Source organism: Puntigrus tetrazona, chromosome 7 (assembly GCF_018831695.1).
Source record: "Puntigrus tetrazona isolate hp1 chromosome 7, ASM1883169v1, whole genome shotgun sequence".
Taxonomy (NCBI): domain Eukaryota; kingdom Metazoa; phylum Chordata; class Actinopteri; order Cypriniformes; family Cyprinidae; genus Puntigrus; species Puntigrus tetrazona.
In genome coordinates, this window is record NC_056705.1 from 16,086,078 (window position 1) to 16,103,550 (window position 17,473).

At 36.8% G+C, this 17,473-nt stretch overlaps 1 protein-coding gene across 4 annotated transcripts in view; it reads left to right on the forward strand.

Moving 5' to 3' along the window:
* Window positions 1-17,473, forward strand: part of tub (TUB bipartite transcription factor) — a 61,350-nt gene that overhangs the window by 22,624 nt on the left and 21,253 nt on the right. For 2 of the 4 annotated variants that reach the window (XM_043245224.1, XM_043245227.1), the window contains exon 2: window positions 11,594-11,645. In XM_043245224.1, coding sequence (XP_043101159.1) covers window positions 11,594-11,645 — 52 coding nt within the window. Of the gene's footprint in view, window positions 1-5,730; window positions 6,392-11,593; window positions 11,646-17,473 lie in introns of those variants that run through there. The other 2 variants (XM_043245225.1, XM_043245226.1) reach the window with 2 other exon arrangements.

The following is a 17,473-nucleotide window of genomic DNA, read 5'->3' on the forward strand; positions in this document are numbered from 1 at the left end:
AATTAAACCCTAAATGAAAACACATTTAACTTCCATAGTAGGAAAAAAACCCCAAAGATACTGTGGAAGTGAGTGGTGACCCAAAACGACCATGTTTATCTTCCTTTGTGAACTACTTGAGGGTGAGTAAATGAGGACAGAAGTTCTGGTTTTGGCTGAACTATTCATTTAGTGATGTTTCTTTTAAAGATATTTCTCTCTTAAGTTAAAAGATTTCATTCTGTTTGAAGTGTCTGATAGCATTCTCATTCAATTCAATGACAGCGGCGTGGCTGTTATTAATTTTAATAATAAATGTTATTAAAGATACAATATTTAAGATTTTGATTTAAGCAAAACCTCATATTTTCTTTTAAACTTGAAATTCCTTTAAATAATACATTTTTTATTAAATGAACTGCAGAAGGCTTTGTAATGCGCAACTATAGCGTATAAAAAATTGTTGACAAAAGGAATTTGAGATTGGACTTGGACTATCTACTAGGCTATATTATAATTAAATATTTCAATGTTCCATGCAAAAAAGCAGAAGACATTGGTATTTTTAAATAGTCATTAATGCAGAAGGAGGTTATTATTTTTTTTTGCTGCTAGATGGTGCAGTTACACTTCTATCAGAACAAGCTAATGCAGTCGTGCTAAGCATGAATTAGTTATTTAGACCAGATAGGGTGCAGAACAATTGGAGTGAAAGACTGTCTGTCCTTTTAAGTGTTCTGTATTTTTCTTCCCTCACACCTCCTGTGTCTGTCTCTTTTATGGTGAGTAATCTGTGAATGAGATCTAAATGTCACCCTATAGATGGGTTTGTTCAGGCATGAGCTGTTATTTCCGTCATTGGGAATCGATGCAGACCATCAGCCAACATTTCTGGTACTTCCTCTTTGCCGTTCCCCCTCTCTTTCTCTTCTTCACCACATGAAGATTTACTCCTCGGATTGAAATAAAGACTCCTCTGTTTGTACAGACCCTCCTCTACAAACTGCCCAGCTGCCCATCTGGGATTTCCAGCCACTGCTAATGCAATCTCAATTAGATCTCAGTAAATATTTATCTTCACAATTGTGGCCATTATCACAAAAGGTCTCTATCTCATTGAGAAGCGGTGCCGTCTCACTGGTTTTTAATGAAGAGGTCGTCGGGATTGTTTTAAATTAGAACTGATGGGCTTGAAATCGCTTGTGCTTCTGTGTTCTAGTTTTTGCCTGAATCTCTGAGCTATTGACATAAAAAGAGGAGACAGAAAGCCTTGAAGAATATTATGGAGTTTAAGCTTCCTTTTGTGGTGATTTCCTTTGATTTTATTGTGATTTTGTGAACATGCGTCTTTGGGCTCATTAAAAAGCAGGCTTGGAATGACTGGAACATCAATTGATGCCCTAATTAAAATGGAAACTTTGCGATTGGTTCAGAATAGAGAGCAGAAACAGGAATATATAATGTAATCAAAGAGGACGTCAGGTTGTGTCATCAGATGCTGCCTTCACAAGTCACTTCACAAGCACTCAAGATGAGCATGAGAGACACTTCTCCTCCCTATGTCTCCTATACGTCTTCTGTCCTTCTGCACAATAGCCATCATTGGTCTATAAGGCCAAGGAGTTATTTTGCTAGTAGAAGCACATTTGGGAAAATCGCATCAAATCATCTTTTGATTTATACAAGCCAAATCTTTTTTTAAGAAACTGCCTGACCCAAATTATTATTTAATTTAATTGTACTTATTTTTCTGTAATAATACAGATTTTATGATTTCTACAGCAGTTTAAAAGCAATATTTATGTAAATTTTAAACTCTGCCTTAAAAATCAAGCTCTTAAAATCTATTCTGTAACTGTAATACAAAAAAGTAAAAAAGATATATATTTTGAAAATACATTTTTTTGATACTGTTTAATACATTTATACTTGCAACTGTTTAATATATTTTTTGTTGTACTACTTCTGCACTAATAAAGTGCGTTAAGTACTACATGAGTTGTTCCAGTTTAGCAGTCTTTAAGGCCCAGTTTCACAGACGGGGCATAATTCAAGCCAGGACTAGGCTTTAGTTAAGATATTAAGATATTTAAGCAGCTTTTATAAAAATGCCTTAGAAGAAAACGTTACATGTGTGCATCTTGACATGGAACAATAACACTGACAGATTTTATGACATGTCAGACAAAGATATTTACAGTTGAGACTAGTTGGGACCAGTTTAAGCCTTGTCTGTGAAACAGGGGGCATGTATGCCAGTTTATTATACAAAAAATACAATTGCAGGGTATTTTTACTATGTAGTCTAATATGTATATGAGCATTAAACTGAGTATATATGTTTTTTTACGTTGGGCAGAAGAGGTGAATTGTGATTTATATTTTTATTTTTTGCCATTTAATATAGTTAAATTAACGTACACATACTTGTCAATGACAGTGTAATTTGATCAGAATATGAAAGAAAGATCTTACACACACACACACACACACACACACTCACACACACACAAAGCAGTGTGGATTTATGTTCATTCATCAGCGACCGTTGGCACCTCGTGTCCTGCATGGCTGATGGAGTCTCTGCATTATTAACAAAGCTCTTCATACTCTGGCTCTGCAGCTGCCCGCATGCCGGCCTTGGCAACGCTAGCTAGCCCCATGCTACACAGAGACCCCCTGTCACAGCACTGAAGCGCTACAGTGCATCAAAACATCCAATATCTACTTAGCATTTGTGCCAGTGTTACACTGTATTGACTCTTTTTGGGACTTGGCCAATCAAGTTAAAGTCGTGCACGTGCTGTTAGCACAGTTTGATGGTGGGCTACATCATTTTAGGCACGGTGGCCATAGGTTTCACTAATGGATCTGCCCAGGCGATGAGCTCAGTATAGTGTGACTTCAAACGGTTTACAGCACCATCAAATATTTACCAGCCATGCTGCTTTTCCACCTGCTCTCCCTCTGCTGGAGCGTAGCGGAGTGCGTATGATCCAGCAACATCCCACCATGTTTGCTGTTTTTTGACCGCTGCTAGGACGAATGTTGACCTCGGCCCCCTGCAGGGACAGTTCGCAGATCTCCGACGAACGGTTTTGGCCACCGAATAGGACGTGATAGTATCGGTTTCTTTTTTTGAGCACCGGATGAAAGCAGGTCAGACGTCTGTCTGATCTTTGACTTCAGTCCTTTTGTCTGGAAGCAAAACCAGCAGTGGCTTTCCTCCTTTCAGAGTCATATTTTAAAATGCTCTCACGATAAATACAAATAATTGCTATGATCTGAGTTCCTCATTTGAGTTTGTAATGAGATATATTTGTGTAAGCGTTGAGGGTCTCTCTCTCTCTGATAAAAGGGAATACAAAGCTGCCTTTGGGAAATCGTTGTTTCTGCGTGCGGTCAGAGCTCCTACGAGAAGTAAACCGCACAAGAAAGATTGAAACTGACACCACAGATTCTCTCTATTTCTCTCTCGCTCTCTCTCTGACATGCTGAATTGCAACATTTTGATCTATCACATGCTTAGGTACGGTAGTTTGCTATATACAGCTCTAAACTGACACCATAATTTAGGCTTTATTTATGTTTTTAATGTTCAGTCGGCATAAAATGTTTTATAAATCATTTATTTATTTATGTATATATGTATGAAAGCGCTATAAAAAATAAATAGATTTCAAATACATTTATTTCATACTAAGTATAATTTAAATCTGTTAATCTGTTATAATTTACTGATATATTGCTCAAGAGTTACGCTTAAGATAGATTTAAATGTCACTGTTTCTATTGATGGATTGTATGATTGAATAATACTGCTAGAGTAGTATACCAAAAGTACGATTGCATGGTATTTTAATAAAGTACATAAATATGTAAATGTATTGGTATTATACTTAGCATGAAATAATTGTATAATTGTATTGTATACTTTTTTTGTATAGTTTTTGTAGAGTGTACACATAGTTTGACAGGTTTGCGTCATTAAAACTCTTGAAAGATATTCAGCTTTCTTGAAATACGTTTGAGCCATTTACCAGCAAGTAAATTAGCAAGCAAAACTGTATATATAGTATTTAGTGCATATATAGTCTGGCTTTATGTGTTTGTTTTATCATCACTTAATGCAGAAAGGTTTCATCAGAAATAAAACATTTTGGACAAAAAACTGAGAAGATTGCATTTTTATCAAAGTAGTGCATTTTCAAGCAAAATACATTTATATATCATATTCTTTCACCTGTAAATAATTATATGAATAATTGAGATTGGATTCAGTAAACAGAACAAACAGACACACACACACACACATTTAGGCTACATACATATATAGCTATATATACACACATACTCTTTATATATGGGTCACGCACACACTCTCATACATACATATTCATATTCATATTGCCGGATTATCAATCTATCCATGACATGACTAGATATATTTCTGTGTCTGTAAAAGCATCTCCGTCACTGACTAGCCTATTTTGTCCCAATCAGATTCAAAATGGTCCAAACCTGATATACATGCATGATATACATATATGATCTACATTATGATCTACATTGTCTCTGATCCCTCCGTTTATGACGGTCGTCATTTCATGGTGCCCGGTAGACCTGGGAATTCACATAACTCATTAAGTACACGCGCTAGAGCTTTCCTTACCGTAAAAACACCTGGAACAGGGATTGCGTAAAAACTCATCTTAGGCTGGCAAGCGTTGTAACCTAATTTGTGAGATATCTCGCCAACGGTGGGAAAAGAGTTAATGAATGATATAATATATATTCATAAGACTCTTTCATAAGATTATTCATAAGATTCTTTCTGACTAAACGGGCTGTTCTTGTATAGAATAAGCAGGATGTTACTCAAATGTGCTACTGTATAAGGTTTGTTGTGTGCTAAGAATGTAATATGCTGTCTTTTACAGGTTTTTCTTGCTGATTTAACTTGTATTAAGATTTACATGGTATAGCTGGTAAAAACAGCGCACACACAAAGTGTCAAGTTCATTTTACCGGTCAGGGAAGAGTGTGTGCCTGAGCCATGCACTAAATCAACATGACTAAGTGTGACACTAAGAAAAACGAGTGAGTCCAGAGGAGAGATGAAGAAGCTGATATACAGTAAAACAGAATACGCTTCAGGCTGCATGAGAATATTACAGAGAAACACAACAGCTTACAGGACAAATCATTTAAAACCACGCAGGCTGAAGAACATTGTTTTTCATTTACATTAGAGACACCACTGTATCGTTTTTGTTTGAAACGAGCATAAGCATTGCTTGCAAACTGCAGCAGAAGTCATGCGTTGTTTTTGAATTCTGAATACGAATTTAGCATAAAATACAGCATCCGCAACGTTGAGGAGTTCATTTACCTTTGTTCTCGTCGGCGGCTAATGAAGGCGGTGTGATAATGCTGATATTAAAATATGTATATGAAGTCAGATCCTCATTTAGCTGAGTGAAGTACCAGGGGGACCAAAGAAAAAAGCGGAAAGCCAATAAACAAAGACAAAATGGTGTGCTGAGTTTGGATTCAGCATGTTAAATCAAAGACAATTACAACTGCGCTGCTCTGTCCCATGTTAATGAGCCCAGTGCTGAATGAAAGGATGAATAAATCATGGCTCAGAAAACGCATTTGAGGCTCCCGCTTTTCAGAGCCTCGTGTGCATCTGCGTGTGTGTGTGTGTGTGTGTGTGTGTGTTGATGTACCAACGGAGCATCGCGACAAACATCAAAGCAGCTAGACAAAAGGGATTCACTCTTATATGTTCTCCCCTTCTTAGGGCTGTGTGTAAGGTTATAATGACAGTGGTCTGAAAGAGAGAGAGAGCGAGCGAGGGAAAGAGAGAGAGAGAAAAGGGAGGGAAGGAGGCAGTCGGTACAGGGCACAGCGATCCAGAGCCACGGTACACAGAGCGGCGTATAAGACGATGATGAGAGACACACAGTGAAGGTGAACGAAACAATAAAGCACGAGGGACTGCGAACAAACAGAGAGAAAAGCGCTCATGTCGAGGGAACTGGAGTCACAGCGAGGCAGCTGAGTCCGGCTCGCGATGAAAAGGATCCGCTGCGGACTGCAGGAAGGAGCTGTGTGAATGGAAGAGACTGTAGATCTGTAGATAGCGGAGAGAGAAGTGCAGGGGATGGTCGGGCTGCATGGGCTCTGTTGTTGGCATCGCTGCTGCTGTCCTACTCTGCCGTCGCTACCCTTCCCCCTGCGCTCTGAACCCCTTTAGCACACACAGACATGAGCTCCAAACACTCGTCTGACTGGATCCCTTACAGGTACATCTGTTTGTCGGTGAGAGAGTGATCTTGTGTGTTTGAAAGAGGACGATGAACGGATAACGAGTGGCTTGTGGACAGGGCTGCAAAAGGTGATAAAGGTGATTCTCTTGTCCTTGTCTGTACTCGCGTTTCTCGTGCTGCCGGTTGAGCGCTCGGAGCTAGCTTTGCGATCGTCCGGTTGCGTAGTTGCCGCTGAGGTTTTGTTTATATCAGATGGTCTGACATAAAATTTATTACAGGGCTCAGCAATAAAGGTGGCCCTACCAGAGCCGGTTGAATAAACTGTCACTGCTGCATTGTCACAGTACCTTGCGTACATTGATCGTGTTCGAATTTTTTTTAAGCTTTAATAACTTTTAGAAGTCAATTTGAAAGATTTTGTTAATATCGTTGGATTAATTAGTGACTGTTTTTGAAATACACTTATTTTGATTTATCTGATCATACAAATACTGCTGCATTTTCAATTAAAAAGATATTCTACAAATTTGATTCAAATAAATATATATTTTAATATATTTTAAAAAGTTTATAGCTTATTGCTGGGATGGCAAAAACCGAACAGCAGCTACTCTAAAATTCTTCTGAATTATTTGTTTATTTCAGGAATCATTAAAGCTGTTTTGCTTAATATTTTTGTGGAAACCATGGGACATTTTTTTTTTCTGTTTCTCTTTCTCCTTTACTGATGTTTTGTATTACATTAATGTAGCCTTGTAGAAGTATTCATTTTTTATGCCCCTAACTTTTGAAAAGGAAAATATGCATTTAGTTTTTTACAAACATTGTTCATTTCATTTTTTATTTCTGTAAAGCCACTAAAATCTAAATGTTGAGCCTCGCATACTGCAGATACAACTACTGTTTGAATGTTTATTTGTATTTTATGATAAATATGCTGATTTTCTTTCTTGGTAAAAATGTGTGAACTTAAATTTGACAAGTAATAGTTTTTCACTAATATAACCTGGGCTTAGATTTCCTTACATGCTTTGCATGTATGTTGTATTTATATTTTTAAGAAATTGTAATTTGCATTCTGGTATGATCAGTGATTATAGGCGTAAATAGTAATATAGCCATGCTTTTGATTTATGTTTGCTGTTGAAGGCATGACTGCTGCTGCCTCTCAGAGGAGCCTCATTGCCATGACTTCACTGCCTCTGCTCTCTCATTGGCTCTTGGTTGCTATAAGTTACAAGCCCACTTTCCTCCACTCTTTCTTTGAAAGATTACATCAGGGAGCACTTGCCGCTTGTTGCAAAGAGCTAAAGGTACCGCTCGACCTACCCTGGAGGGTCTAAGACTGTCTCTATGGGAGTGTGTTTTGATTGTGAAGATCTGCCCTCTCCCACACCCCAGTTTCCTGTGTGTGAGGTCTGTGATTGTGACCTGAATGGATCTGAGAAATCTAACGAGCTTTGGCACTGGAGGAGCTCAAGGGAACCGTAATGGAAAGAGAGGCATACATGAGTCATTTGTTTGAACTAAACCTGCAGAAACTAAAATTATAAATGATATCTCTCACTTGTTTGTTATATTCAGTAGTGGCTTTGAAAGGAAAGCAATTGTTCAATAACTTACTGTCGAAATCTCTAAGAATCTTTTTTTTTTGGCAGAGCAGAACAGAATATTTATGTAACACTTCACTTTAAGCCTTTATGTATTATGCATTATAAAAGTAGTTTGATTTAATTATTGATTGTAATGCACTTCATAATGCATTGTACAATCTTATAAATAATTGTAAACACAGTTAATATATTATAACACTTATCAATTCATTGTCACACTATTTGTTTTATATTCATCTATAATTATTTACAACAAGACATAATGTATTGCAACTCTTATAAATAATTATAATGCATTATGCCCTTTGATAACCCTATTATAATACATTTAAGGCTTTAAGTAAAGTATGACCAATATTTTCAGTGCCATGCGATCCAATGTTTTTACTGGGGTCCAAACATCATGTTCAGTGTTCCACAAAAAATTTAAAAATCATACAGCTCTGAAATGAGACGAGGGTGTGAAAATCAGCTAACGTGTTAACTTCATGTTAACTTAAATATACTATTTCTCATATGTATATATACAGAAAAACATAACTGGCAACAAAAGTGTTCTTGGCTGGACAATCTATAAGCAATAGCTTTTTTTTGTTCTGGAAAGTTCTTTGAGTTTCCTAAGGTCTTGAAAGTATTTTGACAGTTATTTTCCTATAATGCTATAATTTATTTAGATAGGAATCGGGCAGGGATTTGCCTTGTCTTGCATATTGTACCTAAGAGCTATGTTTGAACAGTTGAATTACTCATATGTGAAATTCAGGCAGTGAAATCCATCCAAAAAAGAAAGTAGGTCAATAATTAGAGAAGCAGCAGTAGGGCGATTTGTTATTAAGTGTCTTGCTTTCAGGCCGACTGGTACTGCAGCAAGATCTGGATCTTCGCCTACATCATGATAGGCAATATTCTTATGTTTGACACGCTACAGTACCAAAGGACGAGGGAAACAAACAGCAGTGAGCACAGGCAGTGAATGTGTCCTTCCCTCATGTATCCCACAGTCAGCAGTGCCGTTAGGCCCTTTATGGCTTTTTTTTTTTTATCCTTTGTATCTTCTCGCCTGCAGATGGGGCTTGCTATGAAAAATGTATTGAGCTTAGAGATCACGCTGGTGTAGCTGAGGTTGTCTCAGCTGGACCTTCTGCATCACAAACACTAATTTCACAGCCTTGGCTAGTTTATTAGAGAGCCAGTGTGTTCTGGTAGGTCACAGACCCTACATTGACAAACACAGACATACACACATACACACACACACACAGACAACGCACAGGGGGTTAAAGACTTTGTTATCCACAAATATAGAAAGATAAGTACCATTGACTGTTTTCCATTTGAACAGTGTCACACTAGTGTGCACATACATAAACACATTGATCAGTTAAATTGTTGGATTTTAGAGTTTAGAGCCATTTTTGTCATGACATTCAATGACATTCAATGTGATTTAAAAATTTACAATCACCTTATTTTTTATTCAATAATGGAAACTGCATTACATAATTGATCAATAGTTTCAAGTTTTTTTTTTTGCACTGTCAAAAACGTCCTTGGATACACTAAAAAAACTGTTCAAAAACAGTTTGAGGCAATTTTCCAGAGCCTTGATCCATGTAGAGTTTCTGCTTTTCTGTTGTTGTTTTGTGACGCACTCAGTGAATTGCAGCAGATAGTTTCTTTGAAAGACGGAATCAAAACAAGAGGCTCATTGCAGGCAGAAAGAACTGCAAAAGAAATATGGGGAAAGATGTGGCACTAAGAAATAACTTGCATAACTCTAGAAATTCTTTAAAGCTATCTCTAAAGTGTGACACACCTTCATTCTTAATCTGTGCAGTAGAGTAGTGTATTTGCAATCATCCGTCCTGCATAAAGAACTACAACAAAAAAGGACTCTATTAAAATTTACCCTCATCTTTTTTTCCTCCATGCAATATAAAAGAAAGAAAAGAAATGTGAACTTAATTTAAGATATGTCTCTAAAAACGGTCATTGTTTGTTGTCAAATGCAATTTTGCTTCTTGAGCAAATCCTATTTTAATATTATTTAGACATTTTTGCTTTCTATTTTGTTTTGATGAATGAAAAATTGCAGTTAAAATTACAGCATGCAGATCAGCAATAGTTATTTCTGATTCCGCTACACGCATACCGTTAAACACCCACATGCATAAACACACACACACACACACACACACACTAAGACACACAAAGTGAATTGTCACTGTCATCAGAAGCTTGATGGTAAGGGAGAGAAATTCTACCGCACAATGCAGGCAGCTGTCAGAACATATCAATTTACCTCTCATTCCTTGTTGACCCTCATTATAAGCACTCTGTTTATGTCATTATCTGCCAATCTGATGGGAACCGACACCCTTGACTGCTGACATCAGGCACTTTGCTTTGTGCGTGTGCATTTATATATTTTAGCTTTAGAAGGGAGTTGCGTGCAAATAAGCATTGCTTTTTCTGTATCCTGAGGTTTGAGTAAGTGTGCGAGTTGCCGAATAGGTGTCTGTATTTCTGAATGAGTGTGTATTCGCAGCCATGTATCTTCGTGCCCATGTGCATGCGTGATAAAAATAGTGTCAGTGTTGGCAGTCCATAGAGAGTGAGATTTCTCAGGTCTAAATAGGAAAGTAGAGATTCTGAGTTCTTTGCAGCTAGGCACTGGAACATCCATCTGAGCAAGAGAGGGAGAAAGAGACACTAGCATAATCCTCCTGAAAAGACAGGCTTAGAGCAACATGGATTTCCGTGTTGGACCAGGCTGGTTGGTACTGGTTTGGTTAGAAATATTTTGTAACTATGTCTGTCTTTCCGTCCAGTTTTTTTTAGAGCTGCAAGATAAAAAAAGTAAAAAGACTGGGGCATTGATTCAAACATCAGTACATCTTTTTAATGCAATTATTAAATGACAATGAATAATTTTTTCTATCTATCTATAAAAAATTCTGATAGTCTTTCTTTTCAGCGTTCTTTCTTTTCAACTTATACTTTGATTAACTGCAAAATGCGTTCCTATCAAATGTGAAAAGCAGCAGTCTGGTTGTGCTTTACAGATTCCAGTGCACAAATCATTTTCCACACCACCCTTGATCTGTCTCACTTCTCTCCGCATGACCCACCACAGCCACAGAGGAAGCCCTCTATTGCCATTTAATTAACACAGCTTTCGGCTCCGCAATAACAGGCTGCAGAAATGCATAAGGAGGTTTGAAGTGAATGTGTCATAACTGATTAAAGAGAAAGTGAGGAGGGACAAGCAGACACAAATACCTCACCAAAGACCTCCCTCCTCACAGGACCTGAAAGAGCACAATGATTCATAGGCGTGATCAACACAGCAGCACGGTCTGATGCAAATATGCGCTATTTATATGCATATTTCAGGTTTAGTGACTATTAAATAGAGAGCGACGCCTTTGATTTATTAATATGATAATACTACAGCTGGTTTTTCAATAATACATGAGCTGAGATATTATTACTGAAGACTTTTCATTGAAGGACATTAACTGTAAGAAATTACATCTGTTAGAATCGCCTTTGGTTAGACCATTGATAGGTTATATTTTCCTTTTTATATGCTTTTCTTAACACTGGACTATCTTTGTATACACAAAAGGAACTCTTAAGTTTGAATCACGTATCTGTTGGCACTTTTTTGGCTGTGGCTTTGTGGTGAGGTTTCCCCATTAATCTTGTTTTGTCCTCCTGCAGCACCTTGGATGATGAGGGCACGAACCTGCGACAACAGAAGCTGGACAGACAGGTGAGTCTTTTTTTGGTTTTCTTGTCAGCACTGCGTACAGAAGGTTCTGCTCAAAGGAAGTGGGATGAATCAAACTGAATGAACAAAAGAAAAAATAGTCAGAAACAGAACAATGAGAGAGAAACCATTCATTGAGGAGTCACTTCACGGAGACATATTCTCAAGACAGTTTTAAGAAAATGCCTTTGATAAGATTCCATATGCCGACAGTTCCTTTGCCTTACGTTATGAGCTGATACTTCAGTAGACTTGCCCCAGATAGCTTTGAAAACGTATGCCAAGATTGATTCTTTCAGTTAGCCAGACTCGTTCCTCTGTGGTCTTCATTAGTCTTGTGGTTTTCATTGGGTATGTTGATAATCCTTTGTTATTATTGTATTAGACTCTAAGAACAACAGATGGGTTCCTTGGAAACCCTCACAAAGTTTTGGGGAGTGCATGTTAGCTAATCTGTGAGTTATTCTTTGCCACAGGCAAGTCATTTTTCACCAATTTCCTAAATAATTTTTAGATAAAAAGGCATTGATGTGCATAATAATAAGGCATGATGTACAGAGAGTTGTTAATTAAACCCTGACCACAGCCAGTGCGAAACAGCCTGAAGAGATTTAGTTTGCAATAATGACTGGCTGTTTGTACATTATCCTGCTCATTATTGTACATCTACACAGCGATTTAACAAGAAAATAAAATAAACACTCGGACATAAAATGTTCATTCAAGTTGAAAGTATTTTAATAACCAGATTCGTTTGAATAATAATAGTCCATTAAAACATACAGCCTAGAAAGCCTAGCATAGAAATCCTTGATTATTAATTATCTTAATTGTTATTATTAAGCTTTGTCTGGACTAGTTAACCTATTTAGCTGCAGTTTCTTCAACTATGTCTCACGTTAGTTTGTTGTTTATAACATGAGGTATAGTTTATAATTCAGCATGATTGGAAATCAATCTTGAAAACTTCACAGGTTTCACACCCTTCTTGAAAGTACTTGAATTTCAGACATATTTACTTACTTGAAACCTAGTCTCATGGAGCCCAATATTCTAACTGAAAAAATACATGGTAGCATTCATTGGCTAAGGCCTGCCCATGAGACCGTTTGACTGACATGTCAAACAACCGTTCACAGTTCGTTACATTCCAAATCACATTTCGGTGTGTGGAAATGTCAGCACAACAACAGACGTATTCTAAAGATTTTATGCCGCGAAAAAACAAAACAAAAACATTCTTTTGAAAATCCAGCGTTTAGTTGATCCTAAGAGGCACACGTCGTCATAGTTGTAAACACAACGGCTTCCTTTTTTTGCGAGTTTGGCATCATGGCATCTTTTTTCCAGGAGGAATGCAATACACACATCTCCTGGAAATCCTGTATAATTTAATCAATCCGATGAAGACTTTGAAACACCTGAAGTGTTTCCAGATAAGTGTGCTATATGCATCAGTCCTTTAGTTTCTGTACATTACAGCTCACTCATGCAACGTGTGAACATTCTAATACTATTTCATTCTAGTGCATGCATAATAATTAGGCACATTGATATTTCTGTCATATTTTTTTATCACATTTTACCAATAGTACCACATCAATCTTAACTACTATTATTTTTTAGTATTTAATCAGTTTTTATTGTCCGTGAAGGTTGGAATTCAAAAACGTCAGGTGAAGAATTCAGATTTGCAGAATAATTACGCAGGTTTTTCTTTAGAGATGAAATGAGCCAAAAAAGAGATTTAACTCAGACTGAAAAGTCAGAAATAATTAAATCCCCATGAGAAATATTTAAAACTAATGCAATACAGTAATTGGAAAGTTATGGCATGACCATTGGTCAGAGAAATGCTCACTGGGTCAGCAGGGTTAGACAAAAACATGTGGAGAAGAAAAGATGCATGTTAAATACAAAATAATTAAATAATTAATTACGCTTGGTACATTTCTCAGATCAGAATCTGACCTGAATTGGTAAATATTTCCCAGGTAAATCTTGACTTTCTCTAATGAAGATGCATCTCATTAAACTGGCAAGTACTATGTGTATATATATATATATATATATATATATATATATATATATATATATATATATATATATATATATATATATATATATAGCCAGAGCACAACACAATGTCACAATGTCTGACAATGGAAAGACAGGGAATTGGACGGGGTCAACAGCCAGAGAGAAGAAGAAGAGTAAGGCTGCGTGGTGGAGGAGTTGGAAAGCAAACAGGAATATGGTTATTCGTGATGAGATAAGAGCCAGTTTTCTCTAAGAAGATTGTGCAGTGTTCACATTTTTCTTTGTGCTATGCAGTGCTGTCTTTTCCTTTCTGTATTGCAATGACAATTAATTACAGTACAAACAGTAAAAGCTTAAATGTGAATCTTCTCCAGTCTCTTGGAGTCAAACTTCCACATACACTAAGGTGTAACCTACAATAATTACAATATGAAATATTGTAAATATTGCACATCAGAATATCCATCTAGAGTACACTGTTATATTAACAACATTTTACTATTATCCATACACAATGACACAGACTTGACATTCTGATACCACTGACATGTTCACTGACTGTAATGTAATTAGGTGTAAAACCATAAGGAAATAGTGATACCAATTTTCCAGATCTGCTATCTTTCTGGAGTCTCCAGAAGACTTTGCTTGAGTAAAAAATCCTAAAAAAATTACCCTCACTTAATAAGTATAACATGCTGAAGTGTGAAATGCATGAAGACTAATTTTATAGGCTTTATAGACAGATAGGTTGTGCATGATTCTGGCAGTAAGTGTTATGAGCTCATTTTTAGTCAATCTCTGCAAGACAGACTATTCAGGATAGGAGATTGGGTAAAGCTGAACTCCTAAAACTTACTGCAACATGGAGCTAAGGAGAATAAGAAAATAAGAAAAACATCTTAGTGAAAAGTGTTTACAGTTTAAAAACAAATAGAATGCCCTGTTTTTAGTCTTTTAATTATTATTATTATTATTATTATTTTATTTTTTATATTTGTTTGCAAATTTGTAAATGTATACAAGGTTGAAAATATTTATTTCAATATTGAAATTTTGAGCAGCTGTATGTTTGAGCACCTGCATTTCTCTAGGTAAAAAATGGAATTTACAATATTTAGTGGTTTACGAATTTCTGTGTAACATCTCTATTGAGAGGACATGCACATTTTAACAGGCTTTACAGTGATATTACAGCTTTTAAAAATGGCAAAATACAAGCATTACAGCTTAAATCAGTTTAATGCATGTTTTATCAGTATTTTAGAAATTGTATTTGAATATTATCAATACTGACATCAATGAATTTCATTATAAATTTCTGTCTCAAAACAGTATACATTTCGGAAAACAACACATTCAAAACATTATTTATTATTTATAAATGTTTTATGTAAATGTTAAGTGTAATGTGCTGGAGTGTGATTTGTTAGGTGCTTGATATAAAATAAATGGTAGTTGAAAGTCTGTTGTTAATGAAAGAGTGGGAACCCAGAGTGAAATACTTGCAACCAGCAGTATCAGGATTAAGGTGTCAGGGTTATTATTCATACAGATTTGGTTGGTTTATTCTCAAATTTCAGAAAGATATAAAAAGATTCAGTGACGCATTCTCAAACTATCAGAACTACAGAGCTGGGACAGATTTAGGGTGTTAGAGCAGACAGAAAGAGCATCTGCCTTACTGGTGAAGCATTTTTTTTTCTGAGAAAACTGACAGCTCAGAATTTTTAGTCTGTCAAAGACCTTCCTGACTTCACCTGTCCAAAATGTCTAGAGGTGGGCTGTAGATGGGGATAGGATTTTAATGAGCTACAAACATTAGGAATGCAAGCCTCTACAGTGAGGGAGTTTGGAGGATATCTCCTGGAGGGTGCTTTGCATCTCTTTGTCTGCTGTTGTGCTGTAAACACCAGTGGTTTCTACAGCTGGATAGGGAGACCAGCATAATTTGCTCCAAATCTTGACTCAAGCCAATAGGTTTAGCCCACAGTGCTCGGCTGCTCTTTAATGAACCTCCCACACTCTTCACAAGACCATGAAACCAAATTACCATGTTTATTGCCTGTCTGCTTTGCATAATAACCTTGAAGGAGCCAGAGTCTGAAAATGTTGAGCATCACCTTAGCCAGCCTCTTTGTGCTCCATTTGGCCTCAGGACTCTTTGACCACTGTATTTCAATGAATTTTAAGGTGCTGCATTAGAGCATATTCTGAGCGATCCGTTTCGACGATACTGAAAATGTTATGGCTCATTTGACAGAGCTGTTTAGCATCAGCTCTGAGAACAGAGGAGAGCACAGACGACGAACGTGTTTAGGCAATGTGTTCGCAGATAAACAACTTTTTATTAGAACATCAATATGGAGATCTGTGCGTGCTGCACAAAGGCATGTTTCCCCAAGCAACAAGGTGCCGCCAATAGAACAAGCTTTGTATAGAAGCCCCTGAGGGAGATGCAATCTTGTTGGAACATGAAGCATTATTAAAAACACACAAATTCATTCTCTGTGTAAGGATGACAAATTTTAGAGCCGATCTAAATTGCAGGGTGTGTCAAATCATAGGATTTGAACTCTTTTGTCTTAATGATATTCTAAATAAAGCACTGTGTATTGCACAAATCTATTTCATTCCGATTCACAACCTCTTCATTTGCTTCTGATTTTGATTTGTTTGCATATGCTGTGTATCAAGTACAGTGCATGTCAGTTTTTCTTAATGAAAACAATCTTGTATTGCTGTGCGCTAAAAGGTTCATATGATGTTGCTAAAAGGAATTTTGTGTTATTATGTGTATTTGCTGTAATGCAATGCATTTATGCGGTTTAAGTTTCAAAAAACGCATTATTTTAACACATTGTGTTGTTGTATGTATGTAGGTCAGTTTGTGCAAAGCTCATTGTTCTAAAAAAAGAGTGGTGTACTCTGATTGTGCCTTGTGATTGGTCGAATATCGCAAGTGTCTAACGGACAAGTTACTCCCAGTGTTCGGTGCTATGACACAAAAACAATAAAAGCTATTACAAATGAGGCATTTGCTCCATCTCCATGTCTGAATTTGTGATCGGAGAAACAACAAACAAGCACTACCCTTCACTACTTGTGAACAAACTCGTGTTTGAACAGTAAGCAGCGATCACATTTCACAATTGCGATCGCAATTCAGAGATCACATAAAAATTAAAAAGTGACTTGACTTTTTTTAATGCAGTGTTTTTGTTTATCAAACCTCTCTCTGTAGTTATTTCTATAGTTTTTTTTCTAGTTCAGCATTAGAAGTTGAATAGCGTTTATTGTTTTTATAATATTTAATAGTATTTTGTGATCAAATGGAAAAAACTGATAATGGCTCATCAAAAAAGTGTCAATATCGATTCATCAATAGTGTCGATCCATTCCTAATGGAAATTAAGAAAAAGGCTTAATACATGGATTTCTACAGCAGCTAATAGGGTGTTTCTGCTTGCATAATCCGTGATAATAGGTTCCTTTCTCACTTAAGGATTTTCCATTTACACACCGACCAGCTAGCACAGGGGAGGGTGTTTTTCTGCCTGACTGGACAGACCTGGTCTCAAGCCCACTACATGCTCAAGGATTCCTTTAATGTTTAATAGACTTCAGCACAGGGATCTCCCCAGAACTCTTGGCTATAGCTGTACATAACGTTGGGTTGCTGTGAAAGAGAGAAGAACGTTGTGTGGGGAAACCCATGCTGGGATGAACATGCAGTCGTGTGTGAAGGGAAGGCGCGTTACAGTAGCTGGTTTTAGCTCTAGGACGCTAAA